Source organism: Talpa europaea (genome assembly GCF_964194135.1).
Source record: "Talpa europaea genome assembly, contig: HAP1_SCAFFOLD_143, whole genome shotgun sequence".
Taxonomy (NCBI): Eukaryota; Metazoa; Chordata; class Mammalia; order Eulipotyphla; family Talpidae; genus Talpa; species Talpa europaea.
In genome coordinates this window covers 13,904-41,887 of record NW_028167976.1, presented here as the reverse complement: position 1 = coordinate 41,887, position 27,984 = coordinate 13,904, and the positions used below count along the sequence as shown (strand labels likewise).

At 47.7% G+C, this 27,984-nt stretch overlaps 1 protein-coding gene across 1 annotated transcript; it reads right to left on the bottom strand.

The window, feature by feature from the left end:
- Positions 1-451: 451 nt before the first annotated feature.
- Positions 452-12,827, bottom strand: LOC311188049 (class I histocompatibility antigen, Gogo-OKO alpha chain-like; the record flags this gene model as incomplete). The annotated part of the gene is made up of 6 exons (XM_084259820.1): positions 452-531; positions 10,708-10,810; positions 11,024-11,265; positions 11,762-11,956; positions 12,212-12,478; positions 12,764-12,827. The coding sequence occupies 6 exons, from the start codon at positions 12,825-12,827 to the stop codon at positions 452-454; spliced, it is 951 nt and encodes a 316-aa protein (XP_084115946.1).
- Between the last annotated feature and the right edge of the window lie 15,157 nt (positions 12,828-27,984).

Here is a 27,984-nt window from a genome sequence, read left to right as displayed (position 1 = left end):
GGAACAGCCACAAGCACTGGGGCCAGGATCCAACTCACAGTGGCAGCAGGAGGTGCTCCCAGGGGGTGCTCACCTCTGAGGAGACACCCCAGCAGGCACAGCCACAGTCTGATGGGCTGGCTAGACGAGAAAGAAGCAACAGCACTGGGAGGTGGTGTCGGACAGTCAGCAGCAAGGTCTCAAATGGGACCTTGCTGTTGTAGCCCCAGTGGGCTACATGCCCTGGGGCAGTGTGTGGGGACAGACTCTCTGCTGCCAGATTGGCTGCCTCCTTTGTCCATGACACAGACGGTGGCTGATGGTAAGGTGCCCACCTACTGTAACCCACTGCTACTCCTGCTGCTGGTTGCAGTGGGCACAGCTGTCAGGGTGGCCTGGGCCCTGTCCTCCTGGAGCCTGCCAGGGTGGGTGGGGGTCCATTCAAACCCAGCTGTGTCCCCAGCTCTCATCCTTAGCCCGGGGAGGTAGCCTCAGCAAAGCTGTCTTGTGGCACCCACTGCAGGGTGATAGCGTTGCCCAGAAGCAGCTCCTCTGGGGGGCAGTGGAGGAGGAGTATAAGCCCTAGGGACGCCTTTGCTTAACCCTGGTTTGCTCTGGGAATGGGGTTCTCTGAAGGCTGCCTGCCCCCTGGCAGGAAACCCCCCTCTGCTACCACCTCTAGAGCTGTGCCCGCCAGCTCCCACCTGCACACGCAGGTGCCAGGGCAGGAAACCTCCACTGCTGCTGCCAGCCCTTTCAGACTCCTGCTCCCACTGGCCTCTGGCTGTGCCCACTGGGGCAGCTGCACCAACAAAGCCCATGTGTCCCACCACTCAGTGGACAGGAAAGAGCTGGGTAAGCCACAGGGGTCTGGAGTCAGTGTTACACACTATACTATTATATACAGGCATATACACATTCACATGTATCTATTAATGCCTTTAGTAAATTTTACTTGGAAAATTTGTGTTGTGAATTTGTATCAAATGAGTGATAAATCCAGGGAGAGTGACAGGCCCTCCACATCTCTCATTCACAGTCTGAAATGTTGGGTGGCATCTTGCCTTTTTCTCATAACCTAGATGTCACATTGGGAAATGTTATAAAGTCCATCTCTAAATATATCCAGCTCCAGGGCCTCCCCGGTGGCACAGCGGTTGAGCGCTGGGTTGTGAAACTGCCTGCAACTTCTGCAGTGCCGGTTCGATCCCCGGCACACGGGTGAGGGTCCCACATGGTGCGCAGACTTCTCCTGCCACCCGCTGCTCCCCTCGGCAGTGTACTTCGGTCCTTCTGCCTGTTCTGCTCTGGTGAATTCTCTCACCCTCCCGTGCTTCTGACTGTACCCAGTGCTTGTATAAATAAATAAATAAATCTTAAAAAAATATATATATCCAGCTCCAATGACTTCCTATTATTTTCCTGATGACACCCCATAAAGCTACCAAATTTTCCATCTTAGAATCTGTTCTAGTTTCCTTCATTTATCTTCCCACCTCTCACCCTGCACTGTTGATTCTGCACAGCAGCCAGACTGGGGCTTCTAAAAAGAAGTTGCACCATGTCAATCTCTATCCAGAAAGGTCCATTGATAACACATCTTACTCAGAAAATATTATGAATTCCAAACCAATCTTCAGGATCAAGCCTAAATATTTGGCAATTATTTCTTTTTATAGAAAAGTATAGTTTTTTCACTTTGAAACATTGCAAAAGCACAGTGTATCAGTTTAGTTAAAAATCCGGTAGCCAAATATACAACTTAGGCCTGAAGTTTCCCTTTGTAAATACATTTAGAATCACATAATTCTACGCTTACTACATAATGGTTTTAAATAATAACCATCAAAATCATTAGTGAAATAATTCCACATCTGGATTGAATCATGGTAGTATGAATATTTTTTAGAAATTCCAGCTTATTTCTTGATCAGTAACATGTAACATTTGAAAATGTCCCCAGAGAAGAAGCTTCCTGTGTGTAGGGAGATGACAGTGTCATCACACCTGCTAGGAAGTGGGTCTTTTGCACAGTCACTACTAGATTCTATCAGACCTGCTATCATACTGAGGCTTCCCGGTGAACTGCTGGACCAGCACAGAAGACGGAGCTCACGCCTGGCACCAGGCACCACCTGAATCCTGTATTTGTGTTTCCTTGTTATGGCGCTGAGCCTTGGTGTTATTAAGCACAATGAGTTTTTCTTAATGAATGTGGTGAGTTAAAGCAAAAGGACATAACCTGGTCCCCTCAATCATTTACTTTCTCTCCACCTTTTTAAAAATTAGTGTTGAGGCAATATAAGTTACAGATTCACTGGCTGGAAAGACACAGTCACCTCTTAGGTCACCCCTGGTGTTTACGCAGGAGGTTGGTTTCTCTTGGTCTCTCAGCATGACCATCCCTCAGCAGGGTCCTCAATGTGGAGTTTCAGACGTTATCATTGAGCGCTGGGTTGAGAAGCTGCCCACAGCCTCTGCAGTGCTGGTTCAATCCCCGGGCACCAGGCGAGGGTCCCACATGGCGTGCAGACCTCTCCTGCTGCCCGCTGCTCCCCTCAGCAGTGTACTTCCGTCACTGCCTGCTCTGCTCTCTGCTCTGACTCTGGTGAATTCTCTTACCCTCCCGTGCCTCTGACTGTACCCAGTGCTTGTATAATTTAAATAAATAAATCTTAAAAAAAATAATAATTGGGTGATAATCTGCTCAACCTTTGTAACTTCTCCCTGGAATAACTTTTCATTTTTACCATTCCCTGCTGGCTGCTGTGCTTTTCTTCTGTCACCTTCTTCACATAACTGTGGTCCTTTCCTTTCAAAGGAGGAAGAATGTTTGAATGAGCCCCCAATTTTATCCCGCAATGTAAAATAGTGTCCACAGTTGTAGTCAAAGAAGAGGTGAAGGTGTGTATGGTGAGCTGAACCATTAATAAATGGCCTTAAGATTTGAAGATACGAAAATCACCATCATTAATGGAAACTGTCCAGTAATTGACCGAGATGTACACCCTAAATAAGCTTGTGGGATGAAACATCATGTGAGACCAGGGAGGAGTCAGGTCAGAAGTCCTAAAGGAATTTCTAATCTTGCACCGCAGGGAAGTTTCCAGAACTGGGACTAAAGACCCAGGTCAGGACTGGGAAAAATGAAGAAAGGAGGTGAGGGGGACTGGACCAAATGCCCTCTGGGCAACACACGTGTGTGGATGGTACTTCCCATTAAGCAGGCAGGGCAAGTTCTCCCCAGAACATGAAAGCCCCCAGTGGACAAGCTGCCCCACTCCCTTCCCTACCTGAGCGTTTCTTCCGCCACATCACAGCTGCACCCACCACAGCTCCAGTGAGCACAGCTCCAAGGAGAACCAGGCCAGCAATGATGCCCATGGTAGAGTCAGTGGAGTTGGTAGGGACGGTGGGCTGAGGAGGTGGCAGTGGAAGGGAAGGTGAGACCCTGAATCCCAGGCCTCATTCTGACCCTCTGAAGGACTCCAGAAGGGCTCCTGATTCCTCTGAGCAGAAGCTCAGTGCTCACATCTCCCTCCTCACCCCATCTCAGGGCTTGGGGCTCCAGCAGCCCCTCATGCTGCACATGGCATATGCATCTCTGCTCCTCTCCAGAAGCCACCTCCACAGCCACCTAATTCTGGAAGTTTCCATGCCCCTCAGGCCCCAGGCCTGGTGTCCACCAGCTGTGTGTCCTGGGTCAGCTCCTCTCCATCTCGCTGCCTGGTCAGGGTGATGTCCACGGTAGAATCCCAGGGCCCAGCACCTCAGGGTGACCTTATGCTCAGAGATGAGGTGGAGGGTCACATGTGCCTTTGGGGTATCTGAGGAGAAGGGACAAAAAAATTCACACATTCGGTTTTTCCTTCCTGGACACTGAAGAAGCCTCACTGACTATCCTCAGAATGAACATGACTATTGGTTTGGAGGGAGGAAGCACTAAACCCAGAAACCAGCCTAGTCTGGAGAATCTGGGATAATTAGGTGAGAGCCCAGGGTAGGAGGATGCAGGTCTCTAAGGAGAACACAGACATTTGCTCCTGACCTGGGTGGAGGGTGAATGACACAGAAAGGTAGGAGAACATTCCAGAAATGCTCTCGGACCAAAAACAAGACCTTGAAAGAGAAAATCATGGTTCCCAGGATGGCTGTTGGGTTAAAAGGATCCAGGGAGAGTTATTTCAGGATGTCCTCCCCTCCCTCAGGAAAGACTGGATTCCTTGTGTCCAGAAAAGTAGTGTCTTCTGGGCGAGTCTCTCTCTAGCACAGAACAGGCAACCCAGGGGGACTCTCCCTCTCTGCCTAGAAAGCAGGTGCTGTTCTGCCCATTATTCCATTTTCCCTGTGGGGGCCAGGAGACCAGAGTTCCCAGGCTTTGTGACTCCTCTTACCTGTGCACTGCAGCACCTCCTTCCCCACAGGAAGCACCTGCTCTGCACACTGTGCCTGACGCACTTGGCCCTCCCCGCCGCCTCCCACGCACACTGGGTGATCTGAGCCCCCGAGTCTGCGGGGGTCCAGGAGCGCAGGTCCTTGCTCAGGGACATGAAATCCGCGCTGTCGTAGGCGAACTGGTCATACCCGCCAAGGAGGCTCAGGTCTGGGCCCACTTCACAGCCAAACATCCTCTGGAGGGTGTGAGACCCTGAACCCCACCCCTGTGGTCAGCCCCGAGGTCACCCCGCGGTCACCCCGCCTCTAACCCTGAATAAACCAAAAACTGAAAATGAAAGGGCAGGCGGGAAAGTCTCCCAGGCTCTTCCCAGTGGAGGGGCTGGCAGAGCCAACATCCTCAAGGTGTCAGTCGACCCTGAGACTCGCGACCCCACGGTCTTATGGTGGTAATGGGAGTGGTGACCTGATCCTGGAACCGCTCCACGGAGATCACCAGCCTCGGTCTTGTTGTCAATATTTGCCGGCTGGGAATCGAACCACACTGCAGAGGCTGAGGACAGCTTCACAGCGCTGCACTCAGCCCACTGTGACCCCAGGGAGGCCCCAACACATTGATGTCTTATTTGGTTCCCCTATAGTCCTGCTATAAGTGAAACCATCTGATAGTTTTCTTTTTTATTCTGGCTTATTTCACTGAACACACACAATTCCTTCTAGCTCCATTCACATTGTTGTGTGTGGCATGAGTTTATCTTTTTTGATTGCTGAATAATATTCCATTGTGTATATATACCACGCCATCTTGATCTAGTCATCTATTTTTGGGCATTTGGGTTATTTCCAGGTTTTGCCTATTGTAAATAGTGCTGCAATAAACATAGGGGTACAGTTGTTCTTTTGAATCAACCAGGTGTTAAATATTTGAAAAAGTCTCTGATGAGGCTGATTGGCAGCCATGAGGGAATCCCGGTCTATGATCTTGCTAATGTGACCAGAAGCACTGGCACCATACTTGTTAGAAACACAGACTCACACATCTTACTTGAGACCTTCTGAAATTTAAGAAGATATCCACATGGTTTCTGGGCACAGAAAGACTTGGAGCTCCCTGTTATACATGCTCTCCAGGTGCGGTGTCAGGATGGCACATGCTCCTGGTGTGCCATCTGGCCATGTCCATCAGCAATGGAAGTCCAGGGTTCACTCCTTGTTATTTGATTTCATTTATCCTCAAGACATTAAACATCATTTTTATACTATCACCTCCAAGTGCATTTCTCCAATCCACACATTTCTCCCAAACTCCAGACTCACCTGCTCAAGTGCCAACACAACTATCTCATTTGCTTTTCTAATAAATATTTCGGCTTCAACAGATCCTAAACTGAAGGCCTGTGATGCTCTCTCCTCAAATATACTCCTTCTGGAAACTTCTCTATCCTATTAAAGGCAAACCATATCTTAGTTTGGACAATTTGAAGAAATTTTTGGTGTTCTCTCTGACTCTTTTTTTCCCCTCTCCAATTTCTACCCATTAGGAAATGCTGCAAAAAGTCCATCGTTGAAATAAATCAAGAATCTAACCACTCCTACTATTTTTGTTGCCTACATCCCAGGCCAAGCAATCAATATCTCTAATCTGGAACACTGAAGTGGTTTCCTGCAGTTCTCCCTACTCTATCATTGGCCTAAAAGCAGTAGATTCTGTTTCTAATGCAACAGCCAAAGTGATCCTTTTAAAAGAAAACTTATACCATGTCTCTCTTCTCAAAACTCTCTTGTAATTGCCTGTCACGGTTAACAAAAGGACGAAATCCTGCTCACAGCCTACCTGGTCTGACTGTGATCCTGTCTTGATGATTCTGCTCCAGCCACATTGGCCTCCTTACTGCTCCCCAGCTTCTCTTGTCCTAGTGCATTTGCACTGCGGATCCTCTGCCCAGAAAGAACTTGCCACAAGCATCTTCATGGATAACTCTTGGTATTCTTGAGGTCTTTCCTCAAATATCACCTTTTTCAATGATACCTACATGAGTAAAATATAGCCATCTTCTCTCTTCCCACACACTCTGCATGGCCTTCCCCACTGTATACTTTCCACGGCACTTACTACATTCTAACATGAGCACACATCATTGACTGTGTTTACTAGACTGAATAATGGTCCTCAAAGATGTCCACATCCTGGCCTCCAGGAAGTATGGTATATTATATGTCTAAAAGGATTTTATATGTGTGGTTAAACTTAGGATCTTGATATGGGAGGATTATCCTGGATTAGCTGGGCGTGCCCAATAATGTAGTCAAAAGAGAAAGAAGATTGAGAAAGAAGATAAGGTTAGAAGCAGAGTTCAGACAAAAGATTCTAAGTTTTTGACATTGAAGATTAAGGAAAGGACACAAGCTAAGAAAATGAACGTGTTGTCTAAAAGGTGAAAAGTTAAGGAAAATTAATTCCCCCCAGAGCTCCCAGAAGAAACACAACTTATGGACACATCTTAGTCTTCTTTGAAGGTTTTCTGACCTTCAAAACTCTAAGATAATCTTTTTTTACTTTAATCTACCATGATCGTTTTTTTTTTAAAGTGCTTTTTTTTTTTGTAGAGGCATGTTTTATTTATTATTTATTTGTTTGTTTGTTTTATACATGCACTGGGTACAGTCAGAAGCGTGGGAGGGTGAAAGAATTCACCAGAGCCAGAGCGGGGAGCAGAGCAGGCAGAAGGACCGAAGTACACTGCTGAGGGGAGCAGCGGGCGGCAGGAGAGGTCTGCGCGCCATGTGGGACCCTCCTCTGGTGGCCGGGGAGCAGCCGGGGATCGAACCGGCGCCGCAGAGGCTGCGGGCAGCTTCGCAACCCAGCGCTCAACCGCTGTGCCACTGGGGAGGCCCCCATGATCGTTTTTTTTAAAGATTTATTTATTTATGCATACCAGAACTGGGGTATGGGCCAGAGATGTGGGGGGGGGGAGAGGATTCACCAGAGACAGAGTCTGGAACAGAACAGACAGATTGACTGAAATACACTGCTGTGGGGAGCAGTGGGAAAGTCAGGAGAGGTCTGCTGTGCCATGTGGGTTGCTCCCTGTAGTGGTTGCAGTGAGCTTCATAGGTTGTGTCTTACCCCTTGCGCCACCAGGGAGGCCCCACTGTGAGAGTTTTTTACAGCAGGAAACTAACACATTATGTTGGAAAAAAAATACTCTGACTCTCCTCAATTGGACATATACTCTACGAGGCCAGCAAATTTTGTCTGTTTTTAGTTCATTGATATTCCTAAATGCAAAAATACTGTGTGCCAAATATCTGACATTTGGTAAATGTTATTTGAATAGTCAATGTGGGACACCTCCTTATTCTAGAGACATTATCTTTGTTAATTTAGCCTCAGTTCAAATACAGTTTTGTGGCCACTCTAGCTCATCACCTTCTATTTTTCTTATAAGTGCTGCTCTTCTCTCCCTCCTCTCCTCCCACAGCAACCCCCCCTGCACACTACAGCACACAATTTCATTTCCCCTTTTAGAAAAGAAGGGTTCTAAGTGTTTATGGGCCCCATATTCCAAACAACTGTGAATTTTGAATGTTATTTATAAATCCATAAGTTTAGTTGTTTCCAGCACTAGGATTACTACAGCTAAAGGCAGGTAGAGAGGACAGGTGAACAGAGAAGATGGAAACATAATAGGAATTTATCTGAGAAAAATTGGATCCCTCCTTTCTGCTAATTGCAGAATCTGACATTAAGAAGGTCAGAGAGAAGGTGGAAGGAATAATACAGGGAAATGCCAGGGAGCAAGAGCTAGACCAAACACTAAACATCTACTCTCAACACCACAGACTCCCATGTGTAGGTGCCACTCTGGGTCTTACGGGGACAATCCCATGTGTAGGTGCCACCCTGGGCCTTGTGGGGACAATGACAGGATAAACACCTCTTGCTGTTGGAGATGGGGGCACCCAGAGGAGGAGATCGGCACTGAACACAAAACAAGCATAATTCCTGATAAAAATAAAGACAGAACAAATACCCAGAAGATGGTAACTAAGGGCCTGAGCCTGGACTTACTCAGCCACATGAAGTCCTTGCTGCCCAGGGTCCTAGAGACAGGACAGGCCCAGGAGGTGTCTGAGTACCTGTGATCACAGGCCCTGCTGGGACAGGTGCTCCTGAAGGACAAGGACAAAGGAGCAGAGAGATGACCCCTGAGGAGTGACCACATCAAAGCCCACGACACACTGAGCACCAACTGGACACAGGCCCTGTCCCCCTTGGCTCCTCACAGCCTCTCCTGCACAGACCTAGCACAGGAAACATTCAGATCCTGGATGGTTCTCAGTGCTTCCATTCATTTATCTAAAAGTTTAATACCCTGTTCTTTAACACAAGAACCCCACCTTGTGACAAGGATTAGAAGAAACAAACATATATACAGTTTCCTTTCAATCGTTGTGCTTTTCCTTTATAATAGAAGGTCCCTTACTGGTCCTGCCTACATCAGTGGCCATGACCAGGGAGGAGGGAGGGGAAAAAGGTAGTGTGGGGAGTGGGTCATCTCTACGATATCCCATTTGTACACAGAATCAGACAGCACAGGGTTGCTACTGCGGTTGAAAGGTGGCAGCACAGAAGGGAAGGAACAGTGAGGGCTTGGAGTATTATTAAAAAAAAAAAATACCCCGGGCGTCCCCTGGTGACGCAGGTGGTTGAGCGCAGCGCTGTGAAGCTGTCCGCAGCCTCTGCAGCGCCAGTTCGATCCCAGCTGTCAGGGGAGGGTCCCACATGGCAAGGCAGACCTCTCCTGTCTCACCTGCTGCTCCCCTCAACAGTGTATTTCGTCAGTCTGCCTGTCCTGTTCTGTTCCCTGCTGTCTCTGGTGAATCTTTTCACCTTCCCGCACATCTGGCCTGTACACCAGTTCTTGAATAAATAAATGAATGAATGAATGAATGAGTGAATAAATAAATCTTAAAAAAAATACCCCAATATACCTCTTGCTGTTGGAGATGGGGGCACCCGGAGGAGGAGATCAGAACTGAGCACAAAACAGTCATAATTCCCTTCTGGGGGGAACGTGGTCTGCTTAAACCCAAGAGACATGAGAAGATCAAAAGTGGTTTGGGAAGGCCAGATCTGTCAGGGATGGAGGTAGGAAGAAGGTCTGGGTGTGGGGGGACTTTTGGCCACTAGGTGGAGGCATTGTACGCCCCCTGCTGGGATTCCCTATCCCCTCTGCTCTGGCAGGACGTGGGCAGTCTGCAACCCCTGTGGGAAGGTCTGGGGGCAGCCAGATGCTTTAGGCAGGGGGTTGGAAGGGGCTTGCCCTCCAGAAAGATGACACACTACCCCCAGCTTCTCTGCCAGGGTATATATTTTTTTTCTTTTTAAGATTTATTTATTTATTCATGCAAGCACTGAGTACAGTCAGAAGCACGGGAAGGTGAGAGAATTCACCAGAGTCAGAGAGGAGAGCAGATCAGGCAGACCAATGAAGTACACTTCTGAGGGGAGCAGCAGGAGGCAGGAGAGGTCTGTGCGCTATGTGGGAAACTTACCTGGCGGCCGGGGATCAAACCAATGCTGCAGAGGCTGCAGGCAGCTTCGCAACCCAGCACTCAACTGCTACACCACTGGGGAGGCCCGTTTTTTTTTTTAATTATGCATACAAGAACTAGGGTGCAGGCCAAAGGTGTGGGATGGGGAGTGAGAGGATTCACCAGAGACAGAGTGGGGAACAGAACAGGCAGACTGACTGAAATACACTGCTGAGGGGAGCAGCAGGTGAGACATGAGAGGTCTGCCTCACCATGGGGGCTGCTCCTTGGCCAGCTGGAGACTGAACTCGCACTGCAGAGGCAGAGGACCGCCCCATAGTACCGTGCCCAAATCCTTGTGCCAGCAGGGAGGCCCACCATTTACATTTTTCTAAGGGCCTTCTTACCCCACTTATATCCAGACTTAGTATTTCCCTCCTTCTCTATCTGTAGGAAGAAAACATTTTGTGAGGAACTGGCCTGTCCTGGGCTCCTGGACAGGATTGGGAAACATGAGGAGAAAGCACGTGTGGGAGCTGTGCCAGCCTCCTCCATCCTTAGCAGGGACATTTCCTTTTTACTTGCAGCTACTCAAGTGAGGTCCCCATGACCAAAGTGATCAAGTTGAAATATTTGTCCTTCACTTTTCATACAAAGGAGTTTCATGTGCTTTACAAAAAAGTGTCAGCAAAGCCGGCTCTCAGCTGAGAAAGTGCATGTGTGTGGGATCATCCCTCACAGTATCAAGCAGATGTCAGACAAGAAATCTCAGACCTCATATGAGGTTTTCTCTACCTGAGAGCTTCTTCCTCCAAATTACAGCTCCAGTGAGCACAGCTCCAAAGAGAACCAAGACAGCAATGATGTCCACGGTGGGGAAGGAGGACTGAGGAGGTGGCTGTGGAAGGGAAAAAGTGAGACTCTGACTTTCAGGCATCAGCCCCCATCCTGCTGAATGGCCCCAGAAGGGCTCCCGATGCCCCTGAGAAGCTCTGTGCCCATGACCTCCTCCTTACCCCGTGTCAGGACTTGGGGCTCCAGCAGCCCCTCATGCTGCACATGGCATGTGTATCTCTGCTCCTCTCCAGAAGGCACCTACACAGCCGCCCACTTCTGGAAGTTTCCATCCCCCCCCAGGCAGGGTCTCCACCAGCTCCGAGTCCTGGGTCAGGTCCTCCCCATCTTGCTTCCAGGTCAGGGTGATGGCCGCAGGATAGAAGCCCAGGGCCCAGCACCTCAGGGTGACCTCATGGTCAGATGTAGCTTGGCGGGTCACGAGTGTCTTTGGGAGTTCTGAAAATTTATGCTTTGGGTTACTTTCATAAGCCACTGAAGCAGCCTCATGTGACCATCCTGAGAATGGACAGATAATTGCACTGGGTGGACAGAGTGCAAAACTGGAATAGCAGCCTGGCCTTGGATCACTGGGATAGTCTCCTAATCCTTGGAAAGTTCTAGAATCAGGGTGCAGCAGTTCAGGGTAGCAGACTGCAGGGCTCTGAGGGAGAGACTAGAGACTTCTCAGTCTCAAGTGATTCAGGAAAGTTGGAGTCAGAACCAAGACCACTAAGAACCAGATGTGAGCAGGAAATACATAGCTCACCAGAACACCACCAGGATCAGAGAGAATCAGTTATTTCAGGACTGTCTTCTTTACCTGGAGAGAGTGCATTCCTTAATTGCCCCCAGGAAGGTCTGGCACTCTAGGGGTCACTTTCGAGGATCTGGACACCCAGGCGGACTCCTCACTTTCTGGGGCCATAGGAGGGTGGTATCTGGTATTGAGCCACTTTCCTTCCCTGTGCAGGACTCCAGCCTTGGCCCTAGGGAGGCCTGAGGCAACTCTTACTTGCATGCAGTGTCTGGTTTCCTTTCTTCAGTTGTCCTTGGAGCCACTGCCCACACTTGCGTTCCAGTTGGGGAGTGTGGAATTCTGAGGCGAGGATGTCCTCCCACTCACCCTCCCAGGTCTGCATCTTCATGCCCGCTGGGGTCCTGGTGCACAGCTCCTCCATCAGGGTGAAGGTATCAACGCCATCATAGGCTAATTGACTGAACCGGCTTAGGCTACTGTCCAGGCCCACTTCACAGCTATTCCTCACCTGCAAGGTGTGAGGACCTGGCTGCCCCCGCCATGTCAGCCGTACCCACTTAGCACCTCCCATCCCCAGGCAAGCACAGCTGATGGGGATTTGTAATAAACTAACACAGAAACAGGGTAAAAGTTCCAAGGCCTCGAGGGGAAGCTCGGACCCAGAGATTGGAGGGTAACCCCTGCCCTTAGGTGGGGATCACACACCTGTTCCGCTCTGGGTGTAGTACATCCACAGGTTGTTCAGTTGCAATCTGGACAGGTGTAAGTGGCTCTCGACAATCTGCTTTTGGCTCTCCCAATACTCCAACCCCTCTAGCTCCATCCATGGCACTGTTGCCTCCATTTTCGGACTTGGGTCGTTATCAAACCACAGGAGCTGCATGTCGTCCATGTAGCCCACGCAGATGAAGTGGGGCTCCCTGGGGCCGGGCCGGGACATCATGGTGTGCAAGTACATTATGGAGTGGGAGCCTGGGGGAGGCTGAGACCCCACCAGTGTCTGGGTGCAAAGGTGAAGGGGACGGCAGGGGGAGAGGGCGAAGGCGCTTGTTAGACTGAAAAGGGGCGATGGGAGAAGGGCGGGGCACAGGAGAGGGTGGAAGGGAGGAGCAGGATTCCCAGGCCAGCCGATGTGTGGGGTTTAGTGCAGGTTGAGGAGAGAGTAGTCGGGGGACCCTTCTCGGGTCCTGCTCCACTGCAGGGTGGCCCTCTCGCTCCTCCCCGGCCCAAGCCATCCCCTCCAAACTTCGCACTCACCTGCCCAGGTCTCAGTCAGGACCAGGGTCCTGGACAGCAGCAGGAGGAAGGTTGGGGGCGGCATAGTCCGGATCCTCCTGGTCTGGGAAGACTCTAAAACCCAGTGCAGACTTTACACCCCAAAAACCTTGACACTGATTGACTTATCCGGATGGTCGTGTATGGGGTGAAGGACTTGGCGCAGCCTGTGATAGGGCAAAGTTGAGATGAATATTCCCTTTGCTTGGCTCCCCACCCAAACACTGTCCTGAGGCCTGAAGCCCTAAGAACCAGGACTGAGGAGGCTGGGACTGTATCCCGACCCTCCTGCAGGTGGCTCTTGGCTCTGGCGTCTTTGCTTCTGCATTGAGGAGCCTTTCTCACACCGTCTCTCTGAGTCCCAGGGTCTGTTTAGATCAGCGATTTTCAAAATTTTTGTCTTTATGATCTGAATACACTCTTACAGATGAATGAGGATCCACGATAATTTTGTGGGTTATATCTATCAATATTTGCCATACTAGAGATCAAAAATTGAAAAATACTTATTCATTTAGAATGATATTAACAACCCCACATGTTAATAGGAATAAAATATTTTTATGAAAACTTTTTTCCAAAATAAAAAGTATAGTGACAATGTTAGGGGGAGAGGATGTCCTGAGCAAGTTCCACACAGGTTTTGTGGACTCCACCCCTACTCCAGACCAAAGCCATCAAGACATTGGGAATGACAAATCCCATCATCACCAAAGGGAGGGTTGCAGGGACCTGAGGAGGGAGTTAAGCTACCAGGTGGTGTAAAACCTGACATGTGGGCTTATGTTGGCTGCACATGGCTCTTGGCTTGTCGCCAGCTCTCAGCGTGCTTTTGGGATTCCAGGTCAACAGAACTTGTAGGACGCATTCACAAATTTAGCTCCCTCTTTTTGTCCCTGAGTTATTCATTTCTAAATTTCCCCTTCTTTTGTAAATAAACCTTTTATTAACCATTTGCATGTGCCTGCAGTCAAGCATTAATAAGGCCCTTTTAGGCGCGCAGGTGAGGACCCACAGTCACACATCTCATTTCATATGGGGATTGTCTTGTAAAAGTTTGGTGTTCAACGTTGTTGACAAGGTTACACCTGTGGTTGACCAGCCCAAAGTAACTTTCCTTGCTATCGTCACCTCAAGTGCCACTAGGTCTGCAGGACACATGGTGTAATCTTTGTCTCAGGTCTTGAAAAGTCTACTTCCCCCCCCTTGTCTACAGCTCTCTCTTGTGGGTGTGTTTTTGACCAAAGCATGGCCTCAACCATGAGCTTAAGCAATTTTATGCCTAGCTTGAGTTCTTTCAGTTTTATTTCAGCCTTGAGTTTAAGTAGCCTTTTTCCATTAAATATTATCACCAGTTTTATAAATGTACATAATTTGATAAAACCTAGTATATTGCACAATTTTTTTTTTACTTCTGTACACATATGTGGGTGGTTTACAAGCCATCCCTACTTTACAATCTTTGCTTCTGGGTTTTTTTTTGTAATGTGTGTAAGCGCCATTTGCTACATTCTTGGTTCTATGAGAGGGGGATGTTCTACTTCACATACTGAGAATGTGCAAGAATGCATTCAGGCTCTTCACTTAGCTATGCAGCAACAAATTCAGGCTCTTAGCTTAGCTATGCAACAACAAAATCAGGCTCTTGATTTAACTATTAAGAGTATGAGGGATGAAAACCATACTGTTTTTGAGTCAGCTTTTAAAAGCATGCAGAATCAAGCTTTTAAAAGTATGCAGGACCAGCTACAGGCCGCCCTCCATAAATTGGATATGGCGGAGGCTCGGCTGGTGGCACAGAGAAGGGAAAAACCTTCCCCTTTCCATGAGGACTGCAAGAGGGCAGAGTTAGAAGAAGAGGATTACCGCATGTTAAACTCCTTAAACACATCAGGACAAAGTCTTTCTCCATGTGACAAGGCCCCTCCCACCCAGACTCCTGGGGCACCCCACACTAGATGGGGCACCCACTTTGGCAGGAAGAGTCACCCTGAAGCAGGACAGTTTCCTCTCTGACAGCTGCCAGTGGGTGGCTTGAATGAACATGGGCGACCTGCTGGGTACTTTTGGTCACACCATCCCTTTAGCACCATGGACCTCCTAAATTGGAGCAGTTCTGTCCCCTCATACCGGCAGGATGCTAAGAGGATGGCAAACTTGTTTGCCTCTATCTTCCTCTCCCACCACCCTAACTGGGCAGATATACAGTCCATGCTTCAAACTTTGCTGGCTCTGCACAAGTAGAGAACAGTTTTCAGGAAAGCCAGGGAGGAGGCTGACCATCTCCAACAGGGCAGAGAATCCCCAAAGCCAGAGATGGTTGTCCCAGTGGTGGATCCCAAAGGGGATGCCAACAATGGAGTAATGGCGATGTTAGAGCTCTACAAAAAATGTTTACTGGTGGGACTGCAGCAGGGAATCCCCAAACAAAAAAAAATAATAAAAAATACATCGGAGTTCCTTGAGAGAATTTTTCAGACGTACACCAACCACATGGATAGTAACCCAGATGCCCCAGAAAATGCTCGTCTGATCACTATGGCGTTCATCACACATAGTGTCCCAGACATAAGGAGAAAGTTAGCAGAGGTGGATGACATAAGAGATGAGTCTGTCCCAGATAGTGGACTCGGCATTTTGGGTTTATAATAATAGAGAGGACGGGAGACCGAAGCCTGCAGCAGTTTTCGTACAAAGAGAGCACAGGACAGGGTTTCAGGGAAACAGTCACAGACTGAGACGTGAACCCAGAAGTGAATCCAGGAAAAGAGAACCCCTAGGGAGAAATCAGTGTGCTCACTGCAGGGAAGAGGGACATTGGAAGTGCAGTTGTCCCAGGTTACAGGGGAGCAGCAGACGCAATAATGACAGAAGACAGGAAAGAAGACTGAGGGCACCATGACAGGATGACTCACACAGGGGTGACTGGATGGAATATAGACAGAACACACAGAACCCGGAACCACGGAGAGAGGAAAGGAGAGAAATGATAGCACAGAGTAGAGGCTCAGATGAAGATAGGAGGGAAGATGGAGAGTAGAAGGAATTTAGAGCCTAGAGCAGAGGAGACAAATGATAGTACAGGGAGAAGGTTCAGATGAAGAATAGGGGTACCCGGGGGCTCCACTAGATCTAAAGAAGCCCATTAGAATAACCCCCTCAGAGCCCCTGGTAACAATCACTGTGGGGGATCATCTGATTGATTTCTTGGTGGACACTGGAGTGACATTCTCAGTCCTGAATTCTAAATTGACTAAAGTGAGCAAAGAGACTGCAGCAGTCACTGGGATTACGGAAAGGCCACAACAGAAAGCCTTCCTACAACCTCTGGAGTGCCGGCTGGGCACCACACAGCTCCAGCACAGCTTCCAGTACATGGAAGAGTGTCCAATCCCTCTGCTTGGTCATGACCTTTTAAGTAAGCTCAATGCACGAATTATATTCTCACCCCAAAATCTGAGGCTTTACCTACATGTTCTTCCAGAGCATGCTCTGCAGTTCCAGATGTTATTTACTCAAGATGTTCCACCAAAAGTTAAAGTTTTACCTTCAGAAATTGTTGAACGGGTAAGTAAATGGGTATGGACTGGTGGGACCCCAGGACCTGCGAAAAATGCAGAGCCTGTAAAGATAGAAGTGATTGAAGGGAGCCTCCTGGTGGCGCAGCATGTTGAGTGCTGCGCTGTGATGCTGTCTGCAGCCTCTGCAGCACTGGGTCGATTCCTGGCCAGCCAGGGAGATTCCCACATGGTGGGGCAGGCCTTTCCTGCCTCACCCAATGCTCCCCTCAGCAGTGTATTTCGGTCTGTCTGCCTGGTCTGTTCCCCTCTCTGTCTCTGGTGAATCCTCTCACCATCCCTCGCTTCTGCCCTGTACCCCAGTTCTTGTATAAAAACAAATAAATCTTAAAAAAAGAAGTGATAGAAGGGAACAAAACCCCAAGGAGGAAGCAATACCCCTTAAAGGAGGAGGCCTTGAGGGGAATTGATCCAGTGTTAAAAAGATTCCTTCAATCTGGACTCATTAGGCCCTGCTGCTCACCATACAACACTCCAATGTTGCCAGTAAGGAAACCCTATACAGGCGAGTATCGTTCTGTCCAAGATTTAAGGGCCATTAATGACATTGTCCAGGATTTATATCCCAACTGTGCCCAATCCCTACACCTTATTAACTGCCATACCTGGTGACTTTGGGTGGTTTTCCATATCAGATCTTAAGGATGCCTTTTTCTGTATCCCAATAGATGTCCAGGATTAACTGCTTTTTGCCTTTGAATGGCAAGACCCTAAGTCCAAAAGCACCCTCCAGTATTGCCGGACTGTGCTTCCATAGGACCTCCCTGGTGGTGCAAGGGGTTAAGATGCAACCTATGAAGCTATCAGCAGCCACTGCAGCAGGAGTTCTAGCCCAAGCCAGGGAGCTACCCACATGGCACAGCAGACCTCTCCTGACTTGCCCGCTGCTCCCCTCAGCAGTGGATTTCATTCAGTCTGCCCATTTTGTTCCCCACTCTGTCTCTGGTGAATCCTCTTGCCCCCATGCCTCTGGCCTGTACCCCAGTTCTTATATGCATAAATAAATCTTAAAAAAAGAGTTATAGGTATCCCAGAAGGTGAGGAGAGAGAACAAGGCACTGAGAAACTATTCAAGGAAATTAAGCATGGAGTTTGGTTATTGCATCACCATTGCTTTATTAGCTATAAAAAATAACAACTTTAGTTATTTAAGATGTTAACAAAGTGGAAATGGTGTGGGGTAAACAAGAACTGTATTACCTTTGCAACTTTTCTGTAAATTTAACAGTATTCTTTAAATGTTATTTTTTTCAATGTCCTCAATACTAAATAGGTTGTAGAAGGGAAAAATGATCTACTTTCCTGTTTCCCCAGGTTTTGTTATCCAGGGACTGGAGAGAGGGGTCCTGGAGAAAAAGCTGGAAACCTCACACCCAGGGCAGGCTCCGGAGTCTCCTTTCCTCTGAGCCCTGATTCTCTGACTCCTCACAGATCATCTCACCCCCAGGACACTGCCCTCCAAGACCCCCAACTCTGCCCAACTCAGACCCCGCCCCATCCCAGCAGCTCCACCAGAATCCGGAACAGCGCAGCAGAGCCCCCATGTGGCCACAGGGCTGAGCACAGGAGACCAGAGCTGCCCTTTCTCCCACTCAGCCAGGCCCTCCCCAGGCTTCTTGGGCCCCCAGTGGCAGGACAGGGATCTGCACACAAGGGGGGGCCCAGGTCCTGTGTCAGTTTCAGTGTCCTTATTTTTAGTCTCTAGTGGACATGGCAACTGCCTCCCAGGTTCTGGGAAAATCCCTAAATATATAGGTCCCCTCAGAATTTTGGGATGGAAACTTAGATTCCAGGGTCCCTGTAATTTGTTTCTGCTTCTGCTTCCAAGGATGAAAGCCCCTCCTCCTGGGAATCACCTTACATTTTCCATCCTTGGATGAGGGGAGGGGCCTAGAAGATCCCCCAGGGCATTGACTAGGAAGATGGGGAGGCTCCTGGAAAAGAGAGCAGAGGATGGAAATAGGGACTTTATGGGACAGAGGTGGAAAGGGGTGCAGGGGGAGCCAAAGAGGACCAGGCAGGGAAGGGGAACCACCAGGGACACTGTGAGGGGAAGGTCTGTGTGGGTGACACAGGCTCTCACTGGGGGGCTGGAGCATTTGTCTCACCTGGGGGGGATGCAACAGTGCTGGCCTGTAACTGCCCAGAGAAATGTGCACATCCGGGGCCTTGCCAGTCCTTGTAGGGCTGGTGTCACCCACACACACACACACACATGCTGGTGACGGAGAGGACTGTAATGGGGGGCCCCCAGGGGTTCAGGTTCCTGCCCCAGCCAAGGAGGGTGTAGCTGAGCAGGGAGAAGCAGCTGGAAAGGAGGCTGAGGAGGAAGGAAGCAGGATGGAGCCAGAAGGAGACCTGGGGGCAGCACATGGAGCAGAGACACGTGAAGAAGCTGCACTTGCTTCTTGGCCTTGGACTGGGTGACACAGACGTGGGTGATAAATCCATGTGGTGGTGACAATGGCAGCTTCTATCTTGATTTTGCTCTTTTCCTTCCAGACTTGTCAGCTCCCTCCACCCTTTTCTATGGGTCCCTCCAGGAGGGGCTTTAGACTGTGATAGGCTTTCAGGCCCTGCTTGGGCCAACCCTGTTTGGCGGAACATTTACCCACGAGGGGATGGTGACTTTGGTGCTTGATTTGGAAACTTTATTCTTTCCTTTTTCTTTGTTGCATGCTAATTGCACTTAAGCTCCTTTCCATCAAAGGTCTTACATGTTTTGTCTTGATGCAGGGGATGGCAGAGAAATGGGGGAAAGGTAGTTAAGGGGAGTCCCCCTTCTCTTCCAGAACATTCCCGCTCAGTTCCCCAATGCTGGGGTGTCAGGGAGATTCAGGGAACCAAGAGGAGGGCAGATCAAGGCCTGTGCTGCCCTGAAGGACCAGACTTGGGGGCAGATTCTGGGGCTCCAGGGCCCCACTCCCTGCAGGCGGGTCAGAGTCAGCCCTGCTCACAGCTCCAGGCTGCTGACAGCCCCTCTGTGCCATGAACTGGCAGACACCGCTCTTGGGATAGTGTGAAAAATAAATGAACAACAAAATTAAATGGAATCTTAAAACACTAGGAATATTTTTTTTAAATTCAAGTTTATTTTGAAGGACACTTGTCTGCTATCAGGACCTTGACCGTCACGTGACTTACTCAGTCTCCACTATTTCTTGTAAGAAAACAGCCACTGATCACTTTATTGCCTTAATTTTTTTAATAATTTATACCAATCACTTCATCCTTTGCACCTAAAACAAAGATCTGGCAACTCGCACAGTCTCTGAGGGGGAGGCAGCAGGAGGGACCTCACTCAGAGGCTCCTGCTCTGGGTCTCAGGAGGCTGCGATGGGGACGAGATGTTGGTGGATCTGAAGGGCCGTGATCAGAGTGGACGGATCTTCCCCTCCCCAGCCCTGGGCAGCCAGGGCCCACTCTCTGCTTCTGGGAACAGGCCTGGGAACTTCTCTCTAAATACACCCCAGGTGACTTTGATGGCACAGACTTGCAGTCAAGCATTTGGGGTCCCCAATGCATGCTGTTGCACAGGAACATACTCCACTGGGTGCTGGGTCACAGAGAACGACGTGACCCCACCCTGGAGGACCTGCAGCCTGGGGTGTGTGAGGAGAGAAGGGCTGCAGTAGCTGCCTCAGAGGGGGCCAAGGACAGAGCCAGGGAGGTTCCTTCCTCAGCAGGAAGGGGACATGGGAGCTGGGTCTTGAAAGCCAGATGTGGGCACAGGAACAAAAGTGGCTCAGGGAGCTGACGAAAGGCCCACTACATTACCTCAGCAGTTACTTTCTCCATGTGATCTTGGAGATCCCTCCCCAGCACTCTGTGAATTGGGAAGTGATACTGTCCTGACACCCCTCCCCCACACCCTCTCAGAAACAAGGATATGGAGACTGAGAGGTTATGGCAGTGCCCAGGTCAGAACCCCAGCCACATGGCTAATGTCTGGGCCTCCCGGCTGACACCATCCTCCAAACTAACCAGGGGACCTATGAGGCAGTGACCCTGGAGCCCTCACCACCCTCTCCAGATACCACACATTTCTTGGCTGGATTTGACTAAAGACAAAAGCACAGTAGTAAGTCATCATGTAATCATCCTTTATGGAAATGAATTGAACTCACCAAAGAAAAGCACACTGAGTGACTGGTTGCACCAAAAAATAAAACCCAACTTTATGCTGTCCCCAGGAGACTGGATCAAAACAGTTCTTGGGAAAAATACAAGAAAATGGGGCACCCCAAAAATTGCAGGGGCTGCCATAGAAGATAAAATAAGCTTCCAGCAAAAATGATAACAAGAGACAGAGATGAACGTCATACAATTAAGGAATCCTACATCAGGAAGAAATAACACTCATCAATACACATGCACCGAACAAAGGAGCAGCAAAATACATAAGGCAACTATTAACAAATCTGAAAACATCTATTGGCAGCAACACAAGAGTGGTAAAGAAATTCAACACCACACTTTCATCAAGGACACGCCACCTGACAGAACTCCTGGAAACTATAACTTTAAGTGAGAAATTAGGCCATCTGGGCTGAATAGATATTTATAGGGTACTACACTCCAAAAAGCTAAATAATATTCTTGTCAGGTGCACCTGGAATAGCCTCCAAATACATCACTGTTGGGTCACATAACAAGTGTCATAAATTCATGATGACTGAAATCATATATCTCTGATCACAATGGTATCAAACTTGAAGAACTATAAAAGGAAACCAGGGGGAAAAGTAACATGTGCAGGTGGAACAACACACTACCAAATCACTCTTGGGTTAAGAAGGAAAGCAACCAAGAAATTTAAAAATACCTTGAGACAAATGACAACCCATCAGTGGGCACAGCATAAGCAGCACTAAGAGGGGAATATAGAGCAATACAGGCCACACCTAGAGTCAAGACAGAGCTCAGGTAAAGAATCTAAACAGCTAGAAAGAACAAATGAAACCAAGATATAGTATAAGGAAAAAAGATATTAAAGCAGAAATAAATGACAGAGAAATCAGAGACAGATTTAAAAAAAAATCAATGAAACCAAAATATGGTTCTTTGAAAAAAATAAACAAAACAGACAAAAATTTTACTACACTTTCAAGGAGGAAAAAAGGAAAAAAAAACTAATAAATAGAATAAGAAATAAAAGGGGAGAAGTTACAACAGACACATTAGGATACAAAGGATCATAATACCAAATATTATGTCATAATACCAAATATCTATATGTTGATAAATTGGATGACCTCAAATAACCTAGAGGAAAGTGACAAATATACAAAAGTATACAACCTTCTGAGACTGAGTCAGGAAGATTTAGAACAAAGAAACTACAAGCAAAGACACTAAAACATGAATCAAGTTTCCTGAAAATCAAAGTGCAGCACCAGACATTTTCAGTGACTACTAAAAACTCTTTAAAGATGAACTAACACCTGACTTCTCAACTCTTCAAAAAGACAGAAGAAGAGGGAATGCTGCCATCACATCTCATGAGCCCAACATTCCCTTGATACCAAAAGCAGAGAAGGACATCACACAATAAAGAAAGCTACAGACCAATCCTTGATGAGCATAGATGCAAACTTCCTCAACAAGACCTTAGCAAACCAAATTCAATTACACATGAAAAAGGATCACACATCATGACAGAGTGAGGTTTATTTCAGCAACAAAATGATGGGTCAACATTTGAAAAAAATCAATGAGATTTCTGCTCACACCAGTAAAAATGTCTATTATCAAAAGTCAAGAAATAAATTCTGTGAGGAACAAGGATTAAAGGATCCTTGTGCACTATTGGTTGGATGTAACTGGTGCAGCCATTTGGGAAAACAATATGGTGGTTCTTAAAAAAAATAAAAAAGAATTCCAGTATTTCTACCTCTGGATATTGACCTGATGAATAAGAAAACACTTATTCAAAATGAGACAGGACCCCTATTTTCATGGCAGTGCAATTTACAATTGACAAAATAGGGAACAACCCAAGTTCTAAAGAACAGATGAAATTAACAAAATGTGATTTACGTATAACATACACACACATAATGGAATAGTACTCAGATACTGAAAAAAGAAGAAATCTCGCCATTTTCAACTACATGGATAGAATTTCAGGGAATCATGCTATGTCAAATTGAGAAAGACAGATACTATAGGATTGCACTCATTTGTGGAATATGAAGGGAAAAAAGCAATCAACAACCACAAAAAAATGGCAGTCACCAGAGGGGACAGAGGGTGGAGGGAATATCTTGGTGAAGGATTGTGATTGGACTTTTGCTAATGGGTATGTGAGAAATATACAGTTGCCTGCTGAGAAGCTCTACACCTCACATCTATGCAGTGTGTAAATTAATGTAGTCTCAATTAAAAAAAAGAATAGGGCCTCTCCGGTGGCGCAGTGGTTGAGCACTGGGTTGCGAAGCTGCCCACAGCCTCTGCAGTGCCAGTTAGATCTCCGGCTGCTCCCCGGCCACCGGAGGAAGGTCCCACATGGCATGCAGACCTCTCCTGACGCCTGCTGCTCCCTTCAGCAGTATACTTCATCAGTCTGCCTGCTCCGCTCCCCGCTCTGGCTCTGGTGAATTCTCTCACCCTCCCGTGCTTCTGACTGTACCAAGTGCTTGTATAAATAAATAAATAAATATTTAAAAAAAGAAGAAGAAAAAGCTTCACCCAGCCTGTTCCACAGTCAGGGCTCTTCACCTGATGAGGCCTGGGAAGAAAGGACAGGACTGTGCTGTCCTCGGGAGACCCCTGCACCTCCAAAGAGCCACTTGGCCTGAGCCCCTCCTCTCTCACCTGGAGACACACAGACTAGTTTATCCTGCCACCTGGGAGCTGAACCAGGCCCTGGTCCGCTCACAGCCAGGCAGGGGCTCCCCATCCCCACAGTCAGGCCCAGTCTCACAGGGTGGCCCCTTCCCAGGTCTATGACAGCCATTCCTGTGTCCCTCCCATTCCCTCTGATCTAGCAGATCCACATCCCCTCTGCCTGGCACGCCGAGCAAAAGCCAGGCCACCACAGGCTGTTACTTCCATGGGAACCTCACTCCAGAACATCACTTTCCAAGGGCATTGCTTGCATCCCACCATCTGCACTGATCAGCTTGATGGACACAGCTGTCCACACACCACCCTTTCTTGCTGCCCCAACTGATACATTCATGTCCCTCCTCTCAGCCCCTCTACAGGAAGGGGTGGGATTCTTGTCTTCATTATTCACTGTCACCTGCGTGAAAGCAACTCTCAGAAGTAAGGGAATGCATCTATTTTGTACACAGAACCAAGCACAACACATACAAATATTGGTGGAGTAAAGTGAATTGGTAACTGATTACTGTTTCTTCTTCCTCTCCTCCTCCTCCTTCTCCTCCTCCTCCTCCTCATCCTCCTCCTTCCTCCTCCTCCTCTCTTCTTCTTCTTCTTCTTCTTCTTCTTCTTCTTCTTCTTCTTCTTCTTCTTCTTCTTCTTCTTCTTCTTCTTCTTCTTCTTCTTCTTCTTCTTCTTCTTCTTCTTCTTCTTCTTCTTCTTCTTCTTCTTCTTCTTCTTCTTCTTCTTCTTCTTCTTTTTCTGCTTCTGCTTCTGCTTCTGCTTCTGCTTCATCTTCTTCTTCTGCTTCTGCTTCTTCTTTCTTCTTTGATTTCGATAATTTCGCTTTTTGCTTCTTCTTGTAATTCTTTTCTTCTTCTTCGCATTGTTCTTATTCTTCACATTCTATTTCTTCTTCTTCTTCATCTTCTTCATCCTCATACTCCTCCTCTTCTTCTTCTTTTTCCTCGTCTTCTTCTTTCTCATATTCTTCTTCCTCTTCTTCTTCTTCCTTGTCTTCTTCTTCCTCTTCTTCTTCCTCTTCTTCTTCCTCCTCTTTTTCTTCTTCCTCATCTTCTTCTTCTTCCTCTTCCCCTTCTTCCTCTTCCTCTCCTTCCTCTTGCTCTTCTTCCTTTCTTCTTCCTCTTCTTCTTCTTCGTGTTCTTCTTTTTCTTCATCATCTTCTTCTTTTTTCTCGTCTTCTTCTTCTTCTTCTTCCTCTTTCTTCTTCCTCTTCTTCTTCCTCTTCCTCTTCTTACACTTCCTCTTCTTCCTCTTCCTCTTCTCCCTCTTCCTCTTCTTCCTCTTCCTCTTCTTCCACTTCCTCTTCCTCTTCTTCCTTTCTTCTTCCTCTTCGTCTTCTTCTTTTTCTTCGTCCTCTTCCTCTACTTCTTCCTCTTCTTCTTCTTCCTCTTCTTCTTCTTTTTCTTCTTCTTGTCCGTCTTCTTATTCTTCTATCCCATACACTAACCCTAATCCAATCCCTAAACCTAACCCTAAACAAAACACTATTCCTAACCCTAAACCAAACCCTAACCTAACCCTAACCATACCCAAATCCTAACCCTAACCCTAAACCTAACCCTAACCTTAACACTAACCCTAACGCTAAACCTAACCCTATCCCTAACACTAACCCTAACCCAAAACCTAACACTAACACGAACTCTAACCCCAACACTAACCATAATCCATACCCTAACCCTAACCCTAACACTAACCCTAATCCTAATCGAAATCCTAACCCTAAACCTAACCCTAAACCTTACCATAAATAAAATCCTAACCCTAACGCTAACCCTCACCCTAACCCATATCCTAACCCTAAACTTAACCTTAACCCTAAACCTAAACCAAAACCTAACCCTAACCCTTACCCTAATCCTAAACCTAACCCTAGCCCATACCCAAATCCTAACCCTAACCCTAAACCTAACCCTAACGCTAAACCTAACCCTAAACCTAAGCCTAACACTAAACCTAACCCTAACCAAAATCCTAACCCTAACCCATATCCTAACCAAAACCCTAACCAAAATCCTAACCCTAACCCTAATCCTAACCCAAACCGTAACCCTAACGCTAAACCTAACCTTATCTGTAACCCAAAACCTAACACTAACACTAACTCTAACCCTTACTCTAACCCTAACCCAAATCCTTACCCTAACTGGAACCCTAACCATAACCCAAATCCTAAACCTAAACCTAACTCTAACCCATACACAAATCCTAACCCTAACCCTAACCCTAACCCTAACCCTAAAACAAAATCTAAATGTAACCCTAACCCAAACCCTACCCAAATCCTAACCCGAAACCTAACCCTAACCCTAAACCTAACCCTAACCAAAATGCTAACCCTAACCCTAACACATATCCTAAACCTAACGCTAACCCTAACCAAAATCCTAACCCTAACCCCAAACCCTAAACCGAAAACTAAATGTAACACTAACCCTAACCCAAACACAAACCCAAAACCTAACACTAACACTAACTCTAACCCTAACCCTGACCATAACCCAAATCCTAACCCTAATCCTAACCCTAACATGAACCCAAAACCTAACACTAACCCTAACTCTAAACCTAAACATAATTCTAACCCTAGCACTAACCCTAACCCAAATCCTAACCTAACCCTAACCCGAATCCTCCTCCTACTCCTCCTGCTTCTGCTTCTTCTTCTTCTTCTTCATCTTCTTCTTCTTCTTCTTCTTCTTCCTTCTTTCTTCTTTCATTTCCGAAATCCTAACCCTAAACCTAGCCCTAACCCTAAACCTAACCCTAACCCCAACCCTACCCAAACCTAACCTTACCCTGAACCCTAAAACTAACCCTAATCCTAACCTGAAACCTAACTCTAAACCATATCCAAATCCTAACCCTAACACTAACCTTTAACCTAAAGATAAATGTAACCCAAACCCTAACCCTAACACTAACCCAAAACTTAACACTAACCCTAACCCTAACCTTAAACCTAACCCTAACCCAAAACCTAACACTAACCTTAAACTCTAACCCTAAACCTAACCCTAAACCTAGCACTAACCCTAAACCTAACCCTAACCCAAATCCTAACCCTAAACCTAGCCCTAACCCTAAACCTAACCCTAACCAAAATCCTAACCCTAACCCTATTCCTAACCCATATCCTAACCCTAAACCCAACACTAATCCATTTCCAAATCTGAAACCTAACACTAAACCTAACCCTAACCCTAACCCTAATGCTAAACCTAACCCTAACCCTAACCCTAACCCAAAACCTAACACTAACACTAACTCTAACCCTTACCCTAACCCTAAACCAAATTCTAACCCTAACCCTAACACCAACCCTAACCCAAATCCTAACCCTATCCCGAACCCTAACCCTAACCCAAATCCTAACCCTATACCTAACTCTAACCCAAAGCCAAATCCTAACCCAACACTAACCCTAAACCTAAAGCTTAATGTAACCTTAAACCTAACCCTTACACTAACACAAAACCTAACACTAACCCTAACTCTAACCCTAACCCTAAACATAACACTGACCCGAAACCTAAGCCTAACCAAAATCCTAACCCTAACCCTAAACCTAACACAAACCCATACCGTAACCCTAACCCTGACCTTAACCGTAACCCTAACCCATACTCACATCCTAAACCTAAACCTAACGCTAACACTAAACCTAAACCTAACCCTAACCCTAACCCAAAACCTAACACTAACACTAACTCTAAGGCGTGGAGCAACATGGCGGCGAGGAGAGGCTTCGAGTAAGATCTCCCATTAAAAAAAGTTAATAGGGAGGAAAAGCAGCAGGTCCCAGTGAGAACTGGGACAGGGAAGATAAACGGATGACTCCAGCAAACTACCTGAAAAAGAAAGTTGCCATAAAAGAGGACTAGAATGGAGGAAAGCGCAGAACCCTGCTCCCCTCCCCCACCCACAGAGTCAGCACTCTCCGACCAGCAGAGAGGAGGAAAAATACAAACTAAAACGACCAACAAGAACAAACTACGCAGCAAGCGGGACTGGGAGTGGAAAGGAACTATTGCAGCCACCACACCCCGTGAACGGGAGCTGTGGAGAACCCTGCAGGATTCACCGCGGTGGTGAGCGAACGGCTCCGGGCGCCATTAGAGAAGAACAAAGAGACTCTGGAGACGGAGACGCGCACACAGCCCCGGGCTGCCGGTAAGCTTGCGCGGAAAAGCGGCGTGCTTGGCGCACTTGAAAAGCAAACGCGGATCGGGATCGCGGCTGCCCAGGTCCCCGCGCCTGCGACCTAGGCTTGCGTGGAGACGCGCGGAGGTCCTCACTGGGGTGAAAGTCCCTCACTGAGTAAGCAGGAACCAGGAGCCCAGGCACGGGAGCGGGGTGCAAAAGGCGCCATTCCCGAGCCACTGAACTGGGCTACAGCCCGCGTCCTGGACCTGAGGGCTTTGGAACTGAGACCCGGGGCACGAAATTTGGGGCGTGAGTTCACCACGACGGTGAGGCACAAGGCAGACACAGCACCCCAAAGCCGTTGAGGTTTACCCTATCATTCCCGCTCTGTTCCCTGTCCCACGGGGTGGGGAGAGGCGAAAAACAGCCCCCCCAGGACAATAGGAGAGATCTCTGGCGCCACCTAGCGACCAGAAAAAAAAGTCACTAACACCCCATAGAACAGGAAATTTTTTAAGACTGCTTGAAAAGGGCAGAAGGCTCCCGGAGGAGACAGTGGCCAGCTGGGAAGTTAGCCCACGCCAGGCCTCTTCCGACCAGCAGTCTGAGCCCACAGAGGGAACAGGCACC